The sequence below is a fragment of the Hemicordylus capensis genome, chromosome 2, assembly GCF_027244095.1.
Source record: "Hemicordylus capensis ecotype Gifberg chromosome 2, rHemCap1.1.pri, whole genome shotgun sequence".
Taxonomy (NCBI): domain Eukaryota; kingdom Metazoa; phylum Chordata; class Lepidosauria; order Squamata; family Cordylidae; genus Hemicordylus; species Hemicordylus capensis.
In genome coordinates, this window is record NC_069658.1 from 59,873,595 (window position 1) to 59,893,035 (window position 19,441).

At 43.4% G+C, this 19,441-nt stretch overlaps 1 protein-coding gene across 19 annotated transcripts in view; it reads left to right on the forward strand.

Annotated features, from left to right (window-relative positions):
• The window catches only part of ADGRV1 (adhesion G protein-coupled receptor V1), a 457,213-nt gene that overhangs the window by 100,746 nt on the left and 337,026 nt on the right, over positions 1 to 19,441 (forward strand). For 17 of the 19 annotated variants that reach the window (XR_008315167.1, XR_008315166.1, XR_008315164.1 and 14 more), the window contains 4 exons: positions 4,427 to 4,642; positions 7,101 to 7,316; positions 7,915 to 8,195; positions 17,148 to 17,329. Coding sequence is in view for 13 of the 19 variants with exons in the window: in XM_053290676.1 (XP_053146651.1) it covers positions 4,427 to 4,642; positions 7,101 to 7,316; positions 7,915 to 8,195; positions 17,148 to 17,329 (895 nt within the window). In the remaining 6 variants the exon portion in view is untranslated. The remainder of the gene's footprint in view (positions 1 to 4,426; positions 4,643 to 7,100; positions 7,317 to 7,914; positions 8,196 to 17,147; positions 17,330 to 19,441) is intronic. The other 2 variants (XM_053290669.1, XM_053290670.1) reach the window with 1 other exon arrangement.

The following is a 19,441-nucleotide window of genomic DNA, read 5'->3' on the forward strand; positions in this document are numbered from 1 at the left end:
CTTGCAGATTGTCCACATTCTCAGCTATCAGAGTGGTGTCCTCAGCATAGCGCAAGTTATTGATGTTTCTTCCTCCAACTTTAAAACCACGCTCATATTCTTCCAATCCAGCTTCTCTCAGTATATGTTCAGCATATAAATTGAATAAAGAAGGAGAAAGTATCCAGCCTTGTCTTACTCCTTTGCCAATCTGGAACCAGTCTGTTTCCCCATTATCCGCCTGGACTCTGGCTTCTTGCCCTGTCTATAGGTTTCTTCTGAGAACAATGAGATGTTCTGAGATTTCCATTTTCATAAGGATATTCCACAACTTGACATGGTCGACGCAATCGAAGGCTTTTCTGTAGACAATAAAGCACATATTGACTTCTTTTGGGTTTTTTTCTTTCTTTCTTTTTTTTTTTTTTTTTGATTTATCAACTATCCAGAGTGCATCAGCAATGATGTCTCTTGTTCCTTGGCCTTTTCTGAAACCAGCTTGAACATCCGGCATTTCACTTCCACATAGGGCTCTAATCTGCGTTGGATGATCCTAAGCATTATTTTGCTAGCATGTGAAATTAAGGATATTGTGCGATGGTTTGTGCAATCTGTTAAGTCTCCTTTCTTTGGCATGGGTATGTAGATTGACCTCTTCCAATCTGTTGGCCACTGTGTCGTTCTCCATATTTGCTGGCATAGTTTGGTTAGATCTTTGACAGATTCTTCTTTTTTTGCCTGCCGTATTTCTGTAGGTATTCCATCAATTTCTGTAGCCTTCCTTCTTGGTAATGACAGGAGTGCTGATCTAACTTCATCTTCCTGTACTAGAGGTTCTTTTAAGTATATCTAGTAAGGGAATATCTTCTAGAGTATCTTGGATGTTGATGTCCCTGCCGTACAGATTTTGAGTATACTCCTTCCATCTCTGTTTGATCTTCTCTGAATCAGTTACTGTCTGTCCTTTGGCATCTCTTAACATGCCAGTTTGAGGTTGGAACCTCCTTCTGAGTTCAAAGATCTTTTGGAAAACTTGCCTTTTTCCATGTCTATTTCCATCCTCAAGGTCTTTACAGATGCTATTGTAGTACTGTTCCTTGTCTCTTCTAACAGCTTTCTGAAATTCCCTATTAAGTTCCTTCCTGAAGTCTTCATCTTTCTTGACTTTGGCTTCTCTCCTCTTCTTAGCAATTTCCCCCATCTGTTCTGACGTCCATTTTGCTTTCTTCTGTTTCTTGGTCTTTGGCAGTCTCTTTTCACATTCATCCTTAACAACTTATTTGATTTCATTCCACAGTTCCTCTGGTTCCCTATCAATAAGGTTCAGAACTTCAAAGCCTTTCTAGCCACGGCCCAAACCATTAAGGGCTCTAAAAGTAAAAACCATCAGCTTGAATTGGACCTGGAAGCAAATTGGCAGGCAATGTACTGTAGTTCTTTCAAAATGGGTGTAGTATGATCCCAACAGGCAGCTCTGGATAAAATCCTAGCTTCTGCATTTTGCACTAGCTGCAGTTTCTGAATATTCTTTGAGGGCAGCCCCATGTAGAGCGTGTTTCAGTACTCCAGCCATGACATGACTAAGGTGTGGATAACTGTGGCCAGATCTGCCTTCTCGAGAAAGGGACGCAGCTGGTGCACTAGCTGAAGCTGTTCAAAAGCACCCCTGGCCACCGCCTCCACTTGAGTTTCCAAAAGCAGAGCTGGGTTCAGCAATACTCCCATACTGTGCATCTGGTCTTTAAAGAGGAGTGCAATCCCATCCAGAACCGGTCAAACCCCTCATCTTGATTGCCCCATCTTGCCTGGATTCAATCTCAGTTTATTAGCCCATGTCCAACCCATCACTACCTCCCACCCCTGATTCAGGACATTTGCTGCCTCCCTAGGATCAGGTGATAAGGAGAGATGGAGCTGAATGTCATCTGCATATTGCTGAAAATTTAGTCCAAGTCCTCTCCCAGTGGTTTCATGTAGATGTCAAACAACATGGGGGACCATTACAGGCCAGTGGCCAAGGAGCCAAGCAGTAGTCCACCACTACCACCTTCTGGACTCTCCTCCCAAAAAAAGACCAACGCTCTTCAAAAGCAGTGCCTCCAGTCCCTATTCTTTAGAGGAGGTCCAAAAGGATACCATGGTTGATGGTACTGAAAGCTAGTAAGAGGTCCAGCAGTACGAACAGGGATGCACTCCCGTTGTCAAGCTCCCGTTGTAGGTCACGCAACCAAGGCAGTTTCAGTGCCACACCCAGAAGCCAGATTGAAAGGGGGTCTAAATAATTTGTATCATCCAAAACCTTCTGCAGCTGGGATGCCACCACACACTCTATGACCTTGCCCAAAAACGGAAGGCTATTGGTTTTTAAATTAAAACCAGTTTAAAATCATTTCAGTAATCACTAAAGGCCAGGCTAAATATATAAGTTTTTAGGGTTCTTTTAAAGTCTTGTAAAGCTCTTAAGTCTCTAATATCCATATGGAGTGTATTCCAGAGTCCAGGAGCAGTTACAGAGAAGGCCCTATCCCAAGTTGCTACCAGGTGAGCTGGTGGCAACCGAAGATGGACCTCTTCTGATGACCTTAATGTGTGGTGGGAATCATACTGAAGAAGGCATTCTTCCAGGTAGCCCAGTCCTAAGTTGTTTAGGGCTTTAAAGGTAATTACCAATACTTTGTATTTTGCCCGGAAACATATCAGCAACCAGTGCAACATCATAATATGGTCTCTCCAAGAAACCCTGGAGAACAATCTGGCTGATTCATTTTGAACTAACTGAAGTTTCCAAACGACATACAAAGGCACCCCACATGGAGCACATTTCAGTAGTCAAGCCTAGCAGTTACCAGTGAGTGCACCACAGTTTTGAGATTGTTATCTTCAAGGAAAGCTGTCATATCCACTGAAATTGATAGAAAGCTCTTCTTGCCATAGCCTCCACCTGGGTGAAGCCTGGATCCAGAAGCACTCCCAAACTATGTACCTGTTCCTTTAGGGCTATACCCTGCTCTTCCTCCAAGGAACCCAGAGCAGTGTACTTGATTATGTATTCTTATCTTCACAACAACCCTATGAGGGATAGGCTAAATGGCTGAGAGAGAAGTGACTGGCTCAGTCACCCAGTGAGTTTCGGGGATTTGAACTTGAGTCTCCACTGTCCTAGTCCAACTCTCTAACCACTATACCATGCTGGCTACACCACATTTGCTACAGTACCATGGTATTCCATGGACTTTCCTCCACAAGATCCACAATGGAAAGCAGTTAGTTCCCTTAATTGTGTTACAAGATGAATCCTCCCCCTTACCTCACCAATATAGGGGTGACTGAAAATATAATGAATGAAGCAGGTTTCTCTCTAGCTTTGTTAAATGCCTGATTGCCTTGCTTCCTGGGATTCTGCATAACTTTATTATCTTGTGCCTTGTTGTGTGGTTACTTTCCATATAAATTACAGTAAATAATCTGGTGACATGTGTCTGTCAGTGTGTCTGCATGGCTGTTAATTAGCTAGTTTTGTTTGAAATATTATATACTGATTTGCCCTTCAAGATTCCCAGCTTGTCTAATCACCTCTCCTTTAAGTTCTTGGTAACCAAAGAGCTTTCAGATATGAAGCTCTGTGGGAAAATAGAATTGTCATACATATTTTATAATACAGATCCAGGAAATAATAGTCTAATTAGGAATGAAATACTGTTTTCATTAGGTCCCAGATAAATTACAGGGTGGGGGGGGGAGATGCAGACCCTACAGGTCAGACCAAACCTTCAGTAGTCCAATATTTTGTTTACAATAGTGACATGCCAACGACTTTTGCAAAACCCATCAGTAGAGTAGGACATGAAGGCAATGACCCCTAGGGAAGCCAAGCCCGGTTTTGCCTGCACATGAGAACTGCTGGGAGCCACATAGCTCCCAGCGGCAGCATGGCAGCAAACCCACAAGGGATCTCCGTTAGCCTTGGTTGAGTGCAAACACGCCATTCATCCAGGATAACTGACCATGTGTTGGTGCCTTATGCCTCTGCGAGGTACTTACACACCAGCAGCCTCCAGGCCAGCATTGAGGGACTTCCCATAATGCACTCCACACTCACAGCCCCCAAACCTCCTTGCTGCCCGCAGAAACTGACAGTCGTCTAGGTGGGTGTTCCACCCATCTAACAGCAAGGAGAGGATTTTGATTTATTTAGTACATTTGTATACTGCCCTATACAAAAACGTCCCTGGGTGGTTCACAATGTTTGTTTTGTTTATTTTGTGTATTACATTTTTGACTGAATAGAAAAAGTTTTAGTAAACTTAATTTAGCTGTTTTGTTACCAGCTGAGTTACATTTGCTGTCCTTAGGAAGGTGCTATCAAATCTCAAGACTGTACATGTTGTAATAATTATGAAGCTGGACTCTCTCTTTCTGTGTCTTAATCAGTTCTCCTGTATTTCAGTTTCAGATTCTCCCCGTCTTGGACCTAAGGGTGACACAATTGCTCACGTAATTATCAATGCCAATGATGATGCTTTTGGAACACTGCAGCTCTCAGCACCCGCTGTACGAGTAGCTGAAAATTACTTTGGACCCATAATCAACGTCACAAGAACTGGAGGGTTGTTTTCCGATGTTTCAGTGAAATTTAAAGCAATGCCAATAACTGCAATTGCTGGTATGAAAAAAGAAATAGAAATTGTCATGAGATGGGGAAAGCTACAAAAATATAGATTAATTCTAACCACTAGCAAATGACCAATAATGGCATAAAACTTGATGTAGATATGTCACAGCAGAGAATGCAGAATCATGTTATATTCAATTACAGTATATTTGAGATACAGGTGGACCTCGTTATCCATATGGGTTTTGTTCCTGCAGATTTCCTTAGCTAATGAAACTGCAGATAATGAGACATTGAGTCAATGGCCCTTTGGGAGTTAGATGCCTGCAGGGCAAAAGCAGCTCAAAAAAGGCAAAAATAGGCAAAAATAATTGAAATAAAGTGCTGTATCATGCTCTGTAGGTCTCCAGCTGTCCATCAATGCCTACCAAAATGCTGAAGTTTGCTGATTTTTCCACACAGAATCATGGGGATTTTTGTTTTTTACACAAAAGAGCCACAGAATTGCTCCATTTAAAATAAATGCTCAGAAATGAACTCAGAGATCGTTTCTGACCACCCCAAAACCATGGATATGCAGAAATTAACCATCCCCCCCCATGCATACCGAGGTATGGTGTCAGTTGCCCAGCCGCGGATACGTGGAACTGCAGATGCTGGCACCATGATTAATGAAGTCCACCTGTCATGTATATTTCATGATTATGTCATCACTCAGCAAAGTGTTCAGTGGCAAAACTATATCAGGTGCAAAGTTCAGCATCTGAGAATGTCCATCTTTTTTTTAAAAAGCAAATTTCTAGTTTTATGGGTAATTTGGTACAGGTATGTGTGTCTTTTTCTCATGAGAGCAGTGAGATGGATCACTACTATACCTGAATCACAGCTTTATCCTCACAGTTCCTGTAATCTAGATTATGCTATTGTCACAACACTGGTCTTTCCACAACCATTTTCTTGTTTACTTCTCCTTCTTACCTCCACCGGGCAGGGCCTCAGAGTTTTGAGGAGAGGGGGTTTGGTTCACCCAAGTCCTCCTTCTCCAGGTTCCTCAGGGTCACTGTGGCAGTCTCTCTCTGGAGACCTCCACCTCTCGTCCTCCAACTGCCCCTCATCACTGGCCGAGCCTGCCTTAAATCCCTCCTGACAACTGATGCATCCCCGCCCCCGCTAATTGGACCTCTGCCCTGCCATATCAGGATGCTCTCACCCTTACCCCCCTCAGCTGTGCCTCTGTCTGCTGCTGCCTCCTCCCTCCCTCGCCCCCACCCTTCCCCCTGCTCCTCTAGTCCCTCTCCTTGGTCTTGCAGAGTCTTGGCTGGCCACTTGTTGGGCTGCTCTGCCTGGCCGTCTGCCCCGCCTGGGGGTTCCCTCTGACTGAGTGAACATCAGAGCTGGTAAGGCTGGCGTGGGCTCCCGCCAGACAACTATACAATAGTAACTTTCCCAAGACCATAGTGAAATTCACAGAAGAGTATTAAGCCTGTGTTTTCTATGAGCAAATGCAGTATTCTAGTCACTGCACCATACCGACTCTTCAGCAGCATAGCAAGTCTGGAGTGGGCCCAAGACAAAAGGTGAAGATGGACCCCTGCCCCTGCACCTTCTTCAGAGAGGTAGGAGAGAGAGAGTGAAGGGCAAGCTGTTGTTCAGCTGCTGGGATAAAGGTGCACCCCCCCTTGTTCAGTTATAGCTAAGGCCCTGTAGCTCTTGGTTAGCACTTTGTACTGCATTATTCCTAACACATCAGGAGGCTTTACAGACAAGACTGTTACTCCGAATCTCCTTCAGAAGAGAGTTTGTGCGTGCACACCCCAACCAAACTTAACCAGAAGTCCCTTCAAGATCTCTACACACAAATTGGGTTTGTCTTCTGAATTCTAGCTTACCTCGATGTATTTCTGGGTTTTTAAAATGCTCATTTTAAGCTACTTTTTCTGAAAACGCTGGAACAAATAGGGAGAGGCACTGACATAGAATCATTACCATGATAAGTGGGATACTCCCTTTAGAAATGCAGATATAGCTCTTTAGAAACCTCTTGCTCTCTCCCTCCCCCCATTGGCTAGAAGGAAAACACGGAGGCATGCAATGTGAACTTGCGCCAAAACAAAACCCGAGAGCAGAGGGGAGGGTCTGTTTTCCTCAATGCCGCAAGTGCAATTCGAAGTGGCTTCGCTTAACATTTACCCTGCAGCATGAAGCCATGTGCAAATAACTCCTTGGCAGCCTAGATACCATCTCAAAGGAATCCAAAAGTAGACACTGATCCTCCATATGGGGATCTATTGGCAACAGCAATAGGGCCTGCTTAAGAGGCAGGAATATAGAATACTTTTTACAGGGCTACTCTTTTAAACATATTTCCTATCACTCTCTCCAAACTTTATCCCACAAGTTAATTCTCACCAAAGCCAAATTTTCTTGTAATCATTTGGGAAGGCAAAGAAACAGCATCATTGTGACTCTGAATAATATTTGTTAAGTAACTTCATGTTTTTATGCACAGGTGAAGACTACAGTGTAGCATCATCAGATGTTGTCTTACTAGAAGGTGAGACCAGTAAAGCTGTGCCAATTTATATCATTAATGATATCAACCCTGAGATTGAAGAGTCCTTCCTTGTGCAGCTGCTCAATCAGACAACAGGGGGAGCATTGGTTGGAGGCCTGACTCGGGCAACTGTGACCATTGAGGCTTCTGATGACCCATTTGGATCTTTCGGTAAGATGGTACTTTTAAACTTATTCTTCCCTCTGGATCCTCTCATCAAAATGTCACTGTGATGTTCAAGCAAACAGAGGAGGGGGAAAACAAAAAGGAGAAGGGAACAGCAGGACCACCATTGGAGAAATTAAGTCGTCAAATGAATGCCCCCTTAGTTATAGTTAACTTAGCATTAACAGATATTTTAGCATGTTTAATAGTTTAGCTAGCAGCAGTAACAAATAAGTAGCAGTATAACTCAGTGGCGCAGGTCAAGCTGAGAGGCCACCCTTTAAGTTTCATGGCTGAATGGGAATCAACCTCAGTGTAATATATCTTCTCTAGCCACTATACCACATTGCTGAAAATGTGAGACTTAGTTATGCATAGTGTTTGCAACCTCCCTCTTCCAAACTGTGGTAAAAAAAATGTTTTGAACTAGAGTCAGAATGGCTGCTCTTCTATCAACATTTATTCACTATTACCCTGTGTTGTATGTAGCTTTCTAAATCCACTGTGAATTTAACATTCTGTTTCATAAACATCAATTACAGTTAAAATATTTGTTAAAAGCAGCCCTTCTTTGTGTTTAATACTACAAACGTTTTCTGTTAAGATACCAATGAAGAGATAAAACTCTCAATGTTGCTAGCCTTCCAGATCACAGAGGTCACTGTTGAAGAGCCTGAGTCTGACACAGCAAGAATAGATCTGCCAATAATCCGAAATGCTGGAACACTTGGCAATGTAACTGTTACATGGATTGCTACCACTAATGGGCAACTTGCTACCAGTGATTTGCAGGTTCCTTCGGGCAACATTCAGTTTTTGCCTGGGGAAGCCATGAAGAAGTTGACATTGGAGATCTTGGCTGATGATGATCCAGAAATCCAAGAGGTAAGTTCAGCAGCCAGCTAATATGTGAAAACAAAAATTCATATTCAGTTTTATAACAGATACTGGTTAATATGGACAATAATTCATTAATGGGACTTCAATTAATAAATAAGTGGCGCAGCGGAGAAATGCTTGACTAAAGTTTCTAAAGTTTCTTTTTAGACTGTGAGCCCTTTGGGGACAGGGTTCCATCTTATTTGTTTGTTATTTCTCTGTGTAAACCATCCTGAGCCATTTTTGGAAGGGCGGTATAGAAATCGAATGATTAACAACAACAACAACAACAACAACGCAGAAAGTTGCCGGTTCAAATCTCTGCTGGTACTGTATCGGGTTGCAATGTTATAGGAAGATGCTGAAAGGCATCATCTCATACTGTGCAGGAGGAGGCAATGGCAAACCCCTCCTGTATTCTACCAAAGAAAATCACAGGGCTCTGTGGGCACCAGGAGTCAAAACCAACTTGATGGCACACTTTACCTTACTTGTGGAAATATGCTTGGGAATAAGAAAAGCAAATTGCAGATTCACTGAGGTGGTTGTGACTTTTAAGCTGTTGATACCATAAACGTCAGGAGTAATTTCATCTGTGGTTTGGAAATTTGGGGTAAATGTATTAACATAGGTGGCACTAGAGAGCGGCAAGCTTCCCCCAGACAAGTAGCACACCTCCAGCCCCTCAGTGCTGGATCAATGATTGCTGAATAATTAACTAGAAGTTAAAATAAGGCTGAAGTCTTAAGCATTTTTACAGTACTTTAATGTTTCCACCAAAACTAATGGGGCTTGCTTAAGAGAAAATATATTTAGGATGGGAGCATTAATGCAAAATATATAAATCTCTGAAGGTATCTGTGGTCCCTCACAACTGAGTCTTCTATGCCTGTGCAGTAGTCCCGCGGAGGAATCTATAGCTCAGATAGGCGCTCTCTTGCATTCCAAGGTGCGAGGAGGCCGACGCCAATAAAATAGGTGGGAGAGCACTTCCCTGTTCAGTTCCTTCTTGTCTGCCGCTTGTGCTGTGTCACAAAGGTTCTTGCTCCATCTTCCCTCATTCCTATGGTAAAGTTTTTTCTCTCTAATTATTTGGCTTGACTCAGACTGTTTTTGTACTACACGCTTTCTATTTCTGTGTGTTTTTGGCTTTTGAACTCGGACCAGCTGACTTCTCTTTAGATTTTGCCTCCATGTTTTGACCTCAGACTGTTTAAGGATTTTCTGTGCCGTGCTCCCTTGGCTTCTTTGACTGTCTCTTGATTTTCTGACTTGGACTGTCCCTAACTATGGCTTTGTCTTCCCCCAAAACACTTAAGAGATGCAGAACCAGCAGAGGCACCATGCCCTCCTCCGGGCATGAGGATTGCTTGATATGCCTTGGGGACAATTGTAACACTAGTGCCTGCAAGGTGTGCCTTTCTTTTAAGAAAAATACTTGTCTCAGTAGGGAATTGAGATTAAAAGCTTCCCTCTATAAGAATATTTTGCATCCCAGCACACCGAGAATGAGTCCTCCCTCACTGCCAACAACTTAAGCGTCTGGCCACTCAGTGCCGCTGATGTTGGCTCCAATGCCGTCTCACTTGATGTCTGCCACCAAGAGCCGGGATGATTCCATTAAGAAGCCTGTGGCTGTGGACAGAGGAAGGAAGCACTCCCACTCTGATAAGTGGGATAGGAAATGCTCCTCCTTGAGTGAAGATGCACACAGAAAACACCCCAAACACGCATCTTCTGCGGCTTCCTCCTCATGTCCAGCTCGACTCCCAAACCATCATCCAGCTTAACGCTGAAGTCGATGTCAGGCTCGATGCCTACTAAGCTCATACCATCTCTGCAAATGGCTTGACAGAAGACCTCCTTTTTGCTGAGGGATACAGCCTCAAGCTACTTCCCCCTGAAGACTTTGGGGACTAAGCATCCACCAGCTCTGAAGCCTTCAACGTCAGAGGTTAGAAAGTTGTCAGCAACTGGCTCTTCTGGTCTATAATTTCATGTTAAAGACTCAACGACGGCTCCAGTGGCTTTACCAGTGTTGCCAGTTATTACACGAGTGGCCAAGTGCACCTGGGAGGTTCTCTACACTTCCACTTCGACGTCTAAACGCCTTGAGAGCCTATACCATGTCCAAGACAAAGAGAATGCCTATCTTCTTAAACGTTCTGAGCCAAACAGTCTGGTAATTGACTGTACTTCCACATTGAAGACAGGGAAACATTACACAGTACCACCGGACAAAGAGAGTCGAAAGCTGGACCTCATAGGGAGAAAAGTGTATTCGACCTCGTGCCTCTCAATCAAGGTGGCTAACTACACTGCCTGTACAGCAAAATATAGCCATAGCATCTGGGAAGACTTACTGACAGACCTGGACACGTTGCCCTCAGATGACTTTGGGAAAAGGTTCACCCAGACACTTGAAAGGTCTGGTGACCTGACCAGACAACTGCTTAGCTTTGCCAAGCATTTGGCTGAGAGTGAATCTCGTGCAATGACAGCAGCAATCACCTTACATAGACACGCATGGTTGCGCTCTACTAATCTGCAACCCGACATGCATGATAAGATAGAGGGGCTAGCCTTTGATGGCACTGGCCTGTTAGTGTAGCAACAGACTCAACAATGGAACAGTTAAAGAAATCTAAATTTACAGCTAGGACTTTCACGAGTCAAACTTCCATGTCATCGTCATAGCAGCAGTAGTACCGCTCCACCTTTCAGAGGCAGCGACCACCATTCCGGCATCAAGATCTTCGGGACTACCAGAAACCCTATTCCACATACCAGAGGAGACCATATCAGGCCAAATCAAAGTTGGGGCAGTCTCAGTGCAAGGCCACCGACTCTCAAAAGCATCCCTGAGACATCAGTCTGCTCACCCACACCATCCTTTCCCCCATTCCCGCCTGCGGGGGTTCTACTACCATCTCCGCCTCCTCATTTCATTAGGTTGGCAAGCCATGCCCCTGTATGGCACCATATAACATCAGACCGTTGGGTCCTGAAGATTATATCAACGGGATATGCCATCAAATTCAGGGCAGTACCACAGTTCATGGGAATGAGATTCACTCCTTCAACAGATGCTCTACAACAAGAGGTGAAGGATCTATTGGAGAAGGGGGCAATAGCCCCGGTGTCGTGGGCGGACAGGCGGAACGGCTTCTCCTCCCACTACTTTCAAATCTTGAAGCAGGATGGGGGGATTTGCCTCATCACGGACCTCTGCCATTTGAACAAGTTTGTGAACATCAGGAAGTTTCGAATGATGGTGTTGCAACAAATTCTTCCACTTCTGCAAGGAGAAAAGTGGCTTACGACGCTGGACTTGAAAGACGCCTACTTTCACATCAGCATCAGACCACAGCTCCGAAAATATCTACGATTCACTGTAGGAAGCCAAGGGTACCACTACAATGTATTGCCCTTTGGGTTGTCCACCACCTCAAGGGTCTTTACAAAGTGCATAGCTCCAGTGATTGCCCATCTAAGGATGCTGGGGATTTCGGTTTACCCGTATTTGGACGATTAGCTCTTGACCTCAAAGAACAAAAAAGAGTTACTTTTGCACGTCCGCTGTGTGTTGGACCTTCTGAAAGACTTTGGCGTCCAGGTGAATTGGACAAAGTTGCACCTGGACCCAGTTCCAGTGACCACTTACATACGGGGTGTCTTGGACACGGAGAGCCAAAGGGCATACTTGCCAGAAGAGCAATTTCTCTGCATTCAAGACCTAGTGAACCGCTGCCAACACTCTCCAGTCCAAACGGCGCATACGATCCAGTGTCTTTTAGGCCTCATGGCCTCCTGCAATGTGGTCATCTGCTTTGCACGATTGAAAATGGGGAAGCTACAGATGTGGTTTCTGTCAGTTTTTCAACCAACCAGACACAGCCAAAGGAGACTCCTGGAGATTCCGCCACGGGTCCTAGACTCACTCTCCTGGTGCAAACAGTGGCACAACCTCCTCGAAGGGATCCCCTTTCAAGTTCAGATCCCGACAGTATGGCTAACAACAGACGCCTCCCTTCAAGGTTGGGGAGCTCATTGCAGCCACCACCAAACTCAAGGCAGGTGGATGCCACAACAGGCCCAACTACATATCAATTTCCTAGAATTACTAGCTGTTTTTCTTGCACTATAAGCTATTCTGCCACTTCTCCAGGGCTCGTCCGTTCAAGTCCAACTGGACAACACAACAGCCCTGGCTTACATCAACCGCCAGGGCGGGACAGTGTCTCGCAGCCTCTGCGCCCTGGCAGTTGAAATATGGAATTGGTGCATTTGGCACCAAGTCTTGCCAATAGCGGTCCACATCAAGGGACTAGACAATGTCCTGGTGGACAACCTCAGCTGAGTCTTCCCCCGAGACAGGCATCATGAGTGGGACCTCAAATCGGAGTATATCACTCCTTTTTTCAGTCAGTGGATTCAATCGACAGTGGACCTGTTCGTGACCTCCTTGAACACCAAATGTGCTCGTTTCTGTTCCAGAGCGGGACACAACCCTCTATCCCTAGGGGATGCGTTCCAACTGGATTGGACACAGGAAGTGCCATACCTGTTTTCCTCACAACCAATAATTGCCAGGGTAGTTGCTCATATACTTACAGATCCGATGCCATGTCTCCTGGTGACTCCATGGTGGCCAAGACAGCCATGGTTTCCACAAGTACATGGACTGTCCCAGAGCCAGTACTGGCATCTTCCAAGGGTGATAGACCTTCTGTCTCAAGACAATGGTCAAATCCTGCATCCGGATGTTCACACTCTCCGGCTGACCATATGGTGGATAGGATTTTGAAGAAAGTCCTGTTGAATCATAGGAAGGCATCTACAAGGCGCAGTTACGCAGGAAAGTGGATGAGCTTCAAGAAGTACGCCAGAACTAGAGGTTTCTTGCCCCAGTATGTGTCTGTCAGACAAGTTTTGCTATACCTCTCCTCTTTAAAGGCACAAGGCCAAGCAAATGTTTCATTGAAGGTCCACCTAGCTGCCCTTTCATCTTGCCACTCGGGCTCAGATGGAACAACTTTCTTTTCTCACCCAGAGAGTAAGGCCTTTTTGAAAGGCCTAGCTAATTTCTACCCTCCAATAAAGCACCCGGTGGAACCCTGGAGTCTCTCGTTGATTCTCTCCACACTCACTGAGGCACCATTCGAACCCATGGCAATGGCGTCATTGCAACTAGTTTCCTGGAAGACTGTATTCCTTGTCGCCATCACAACGGCAAGGTGTGTAAGTGAGCTTACAGCACTGAGGTTCGACTCCTCATATACCAGTTTCTACCAAGACAAGGTCCTTATGCATATGGAACTGACCTTTTGACCTAGGATTGTGTCCAGTTTTCATCTGAACTAGGACATTGACCTCCCATCATTCTTCAGGAACCCATCATCAGCATTGGAAAGGTCTTTCCACTCACTCGACGTGCGCAGAGCACTCCTTTATTACCTGGCACGGACAAAAGACTTTGGCACCACAGTGAGACTATTTGTGGCCTATGTGGGTTCTTCCAAAGGTACCAGCATCTCACACCAACGCTTATCCAGGTGGTTAGTGGAGCTCATATGCCTGGCATACAAGCTGCAAAACAAGACTCCATTGGAAGCCATCAAGGCCCATTCAACCAGGGCACACGCTTCCTCGGCTGCACACCTCTCCGGAGTGACATTCGCAGACATCTGCAAGGCAGCAACCTGGTCCTCCAAGCAGGGGCATAACGGGGCTGGAGTGGGCCCAGAGACAAAATTTTAAAATGGGCCCCTCGCTGATACACACTCACTCACTTCACATGTGACTTGTCTCTGGGGGCCCCTCGAGGCGTGGGGGCCCCCAGGCAGCCGCCTCCCCTTGCCTAATGGTAGTTACGCCCCTGCCTCCAAGGCCCCCTTTGTGAAGCATTATGCCATAGACATACACTCTGCAGCAGAGGCTACCTTTGGGAGGAGCATTAAAGCGGGTGTTGCCCTAACTACTACTGCACCCTCCTCCATTAGGAGTTTGCTAAACACCCACTTCTTATGGATCTCGATCCAGATAAACAGGTTGCACATCTGTAACTGGTGATCTGGTAGAGATCCGTTGACATCCATAAGACCCTCCCTCCCTACCCCTCTGCGGTAGTGTGGTTCTATGGCTGTTTGCTATGTAGCCCTCATCACTGTAGTGTCACTCTGTTCACTCATCACTGTTTCAAGGTAGAAACTCATGGTCTTACCTGGGTGATCGTCCTCCTCGGTGGTTGTCCAAGACCTGAGGAATGCGTGTCCTGCCTGCCTTTAAATAGCACACACGGGGAGTGGGGGTGTGGTCAGGACACCTCAACAAGCTTCGGCATAGCTACTGCATGGTCCCTGTGTAGGTGCAGAACCCACTTCTTATGGATGTCGACGGATCTCTACCAAATCAACAGTTACAAGTGAGCAACCTGTTTTTCTGCCAGCACCGTCATCGACATTGAGCGCTCTGGCACCCAGACTTCAAACACCTACTGCTACCATCTCTCCTGTCCATTCTCAGCCTCCCACACCTACCGTAAGCTCCCAAGGACCGACGCCTTCCCACTCCCCTGTAAGGCTGCCTCCTTGTGAACCTGCCACAGAGGGTATTCCTCAGTTGCACTTGCCTGCCTTGTTAGTGTTAGTGCACTGTGTTAAAATAGCTCTCCAAGTGCATTTGATTCATGCCATCTCTGTGTGCCAGGGATAGATTTAGAACTTACTCTCTGCATGGCTCGCCTGGTCTTTCTTATATCTATGAGGAATATAGGTTGTGGAAATAACAGAGATTATGGTGTGTGTCTGTCTGACTGTACCTTCAACTCCTGATACAAATTATCCCTTTAAGTGTCCTGCTACCAGAAGAGACATCAAAGGCGGCTGCCTATGGCGGCAAAACTCCCCCAGCGGCATTTTTAAAAAACATAAATGAGATAAGATTGCATTTGTGTGTGTGTGAGTGCATTGCAACACGCGCATGGCAGGTGTCAGGCAACAGCCAGCAGCATGTACATGACACAATGGAAAACTTGGGGAGCAGCAGCAGCAGCAGCAGCAGCAGCAGCAGCAGCAGCAGCAGCAGCAGGGTTTTGCCTTTGCTTGGGCTGCTGCCGGGCAGCCAGCCAGTAACTAAGCTGCAGCCTGAAGCTAGATGGGTGGCGGTGTTATTTCTGTTCCCCCTCGGCCAATGCTATATCTTCAATCCTTGTCTTCTTAGTTCCATGTAATATTCTAATTTTCTGAGATTGTGGATTTGGGGTTTTCATGAGCTGTACGCCATGATCATCACAATTATAACAAATTAAGGCTTGACTTATCTCGCTTTGCATGTAATGCGTCTGTCTCATATATCAGTTTCACCTTTTAATTTGCATTACTGAAATTAATGGACTTTTGCACGATATTCTAATTTTCCGAGTTTCACCTGTATTTCTGCTGGATGGGTTAACGAGCTTACTGCCTTGAGGGTAGACTCTCCCTATACCAAGTTTGAGCCAAACAAGGTAGTTTTTTTTAATCCTGATGCTGGTTTTCAACCAAGACATTATTCTCCCTACTTTCTCTCTTAACCCGTCCACACTTTTAGAGTGATCTGTTCCTTGGATGTCCGCAGGTGTATCCTGTACTTCCTGGAACACACTAAGGAATTCCAACATCCCAACAACTTGTTTATCTCCTATCTCCTACTCTGGAGGAGTAGGAGGGCTCCACAAAGGCTCTGTCATTACTCTGCAAAGACTCTTGAACTGGCTGGTACAGCTCATCTTCTGCTACAAGAAACAAGGTGTCCAACCCCCAACCAGAATCAGAGTCCACTCTACTAGGGCCATGGCTACTTCAGTGGCCTACATGTCGGGCATCAGCATGGCTGACATCTGCAGGGCCGCCACCTGGTCTTCGGACTTACCTTTTGTAAAACATTATACTGTGGACTTGTGTGCTGCTGCTGAGGCTAACTTTGGTTGGGCAGTACTAAAAAGGTGCTGTAACAAACTATCACCTGCCTCCAATTTTGGAGCTAGTCACTCACTCAGTTGGGTTAGAGATATGTGGAGATATGTGTACCTCAGTACACATGTTTGTGTGTTGGTATATGTATGCTTGAGTACACTCGTCTGTAATTTAATGTGCATCTGTGGTAGTTCTGCTGCATATTACATGTTGCAGTGTACGTAAGGCAACTTCATGGTAATACCCAGCTGCTTTTCTGTTGGCTTGCCAAAAGATGTGGTAAGAGATCTAATAGTAATCTAGATATCAAGAAATGTCTCATTCTGACCAAAAGCAAAATTTGGCATGGGGAAAGCAGCTAAATGGAAAATGCAAAGCATATATCTACTGGTCCATTACAATATTTCATAAGAGCTATGTCCAGTGTTGATAATGTTTGCTTTGCATTTTGGGTTTATATCACATAGGAATCGCATGTACTCTGGTTTTGATTGATATGTATATTGTTTTATATGTGTATTGTTTATATTGCTATTTTAGCTAACCTATTCTATTAAATTTTGTTAATATACTGTCTACGGGTCTTATAGCATATATAGCATATATGTTCATGTACATCTTTTACGTATCATTCTTTTTCTGTTGGATGATAACATTGTTTTGGGTTCTTTTTGAAATATCTGCTTTTCTACTAGTACCAGCAGAACTGGGAAACTTTTGTTATTTATAAATTTGGATTCACCAAATGTATGGTGGTTGACAGGCAATTTAACAACTGCTAAGATGTATAATGTGTGTTACATTTTGTGTGTGTACCTAAATATAAAAAACTCTTTGGAAACAATTGGAAGCTGAGTTGAGTCCCTGATTCTTATTTTAAACCACATTTGTAATGAGCAGCCCAACAGTAAAAATTAAGCAGAGATTGTTTACTATCTGGTTCAAATTGGCTATTTCTTTTCATAACAAAATCATATTATAGGCTATCTAATATATTTTGTAGGTTATCAGAGTGGAATTAACTCAAGCCTCCAGTGGAGGTACTATTGGATCAGATGGAGTAGCCAATATTATAATTCCTGCCAATGATAAACCATATGGCACAGTTTCCTTTCACCAACCCTTGTACCGAGTTCAGGAGCCAATGGAAAGAAGTTCAGTTGCAAACATAACGGTGAAGAGAAGGTTTGTTTAATACATTTGTGTTAAAAGATCAACTGCCTGTGGCTTATTCTGTTTCTTCTACTATTATGTTTTTACTGTGTTTGACGGTAGCAAAGTTTTTATAACAGATCAGTTGTGCAGCTTTATAGCAGCAGTAGCTATACAAAAAAATAGATTTAAGAATTAACTGCTGATTGGCTTAGATCCTTTTGCCTCTGTTATAGCTGAAATAGGGTGTGGGGTTGAAGGTAGCATAGTGATGAGATTTGTTATTTAATCCAACATGTTCCATAATTAGCTGTAGCAGATAAGATGGAAGGCAAATCAAATTAGCAGAGACCGGACACGAAAGGACACTAGCAGTCAGAAAAGGGCATGCAAGTCTTGGTATACCTTCTCAGTAGTGCAGGAAGAAATTGCCTTAAAAATTTCTCTTCTTAGTGTATTTAAGAGTTGCTTGGGCATGTAGTGTGTTTCCCTTGTGAGGGGGAAAATGTAAAAGGATAGATTCATACAGATCCTATGCACATTTGCTTTGAAGACTGACTCCAATAGGACTTCTAAGTAGAATTGTGAATGTAAACTTGTAATATCGAATTGTGTGAGGTATCCAGTTGCATTACACTTGGTTTTCATATCTTCTTCTCATATATCCATTGGGATGAAGGATATCTGAAGGTCACTAGTTTCTTTTAAACATTGTCTAGTGTTATCTGAATATCTGTCTGCCTATCTGTTTGTTTAGGATTTTTAGTTCACCCCCAGCCTCAAAGGGATAACTATTATGGAAACTCCTTATTGAAAGACTGTATGCCATTACCATTGTAATAATGATGTGAACCAGAGTATCATGGCAGTCTCTATTGTGTAGTGATTAAACAAATGAGGTATTAGTATTGCTGCATTGTGATTCCCAATTCCCAGTTTGATATATTATTTTATTTGTTTTATATATATATATATATATATATATATATATATATATATATATATATATATATATATATCAAATAATACTTGAAAGTGATGTGCAACATTTTATTTTTTTTAAATAAATGCTTTTATTAGTAATATAAGTAAAAACAGAAATGTTATATCTCTGAGATTTCGCCAAAAATACAAGTTTAGAAACAAGATCTTATCCATCCAAGACAATAAAACCCCAATCATAAGAAAGATGCAAAAGTAGTGATGTTTTATATAAGGAGTAAAATATATGTAATTAACTAGCCACGCAAAATCTAAATCTAGGCATCCATATAGAATCTTGAGCCTCCCAGGGAACCAGCAGAACAGAGAGAGGAGAATCAACCCTTACACATAGGTAAACACCCGTTATGTGTAAAAATTAAACTTTATTCTTTAGAGAAAATATAAATTTCCCCACTGCCAATTCGTCCTTCATCTGATTTAAATCCTATATGAATGAAAAGAAAATAGGGGGGGGGGGGGAGAGAAGAAAGGGGGAAGGAAAATAATCTAAGAACTATGCAGAAACTTTCAAAATCCTAAATCTAATGAATCTGATGAAAAAAGGTAAATTTTAAGTTTTACTATGCTAAAAAATAATTTTCTAATATTTCTCATCCCAGCTTCTCTCTGAACAGCAAATAAAGGTTCCATACAGAGTAATGAATGATTTATGCAATGAATATAAGTTCTTTTAATTATGTTGTTCATTAAGTTGATGGGCAAATGGAATCCTAAGTAATCTAAAAAGAATCCGAAAGTCTAGGAAAAAAACACACTCCAGAAATATTCAGTATCACTAGAAATCCTTGTTCTGGTAAGACAAGGACATTGAAAAGCTTCTGTTACAAACTTCTGCAATAAAAAGCTATAAATTCACACACACCTATCTCAATGCTGTAAATAGCAGATGGAGAAATTCATAGATTCAATGCTGTTTGTAAAATCTCTAAAATAGGAATATAATTTTCATAATTCCATCAAAGTAAAACACAAGCTGAATAGAATAAGTATCCAACTTTGTACCATATTTATACTGCAAAATCGTAGGCAGATCACTTTAATCACTTCATATTGGTTCTCCTCTCCATAAGCAACCTTGGTGGGAGGTCCAAAAATAATAGAAAAAGAAACAACAATGCAAAGAATCATTCTGAAATCTCT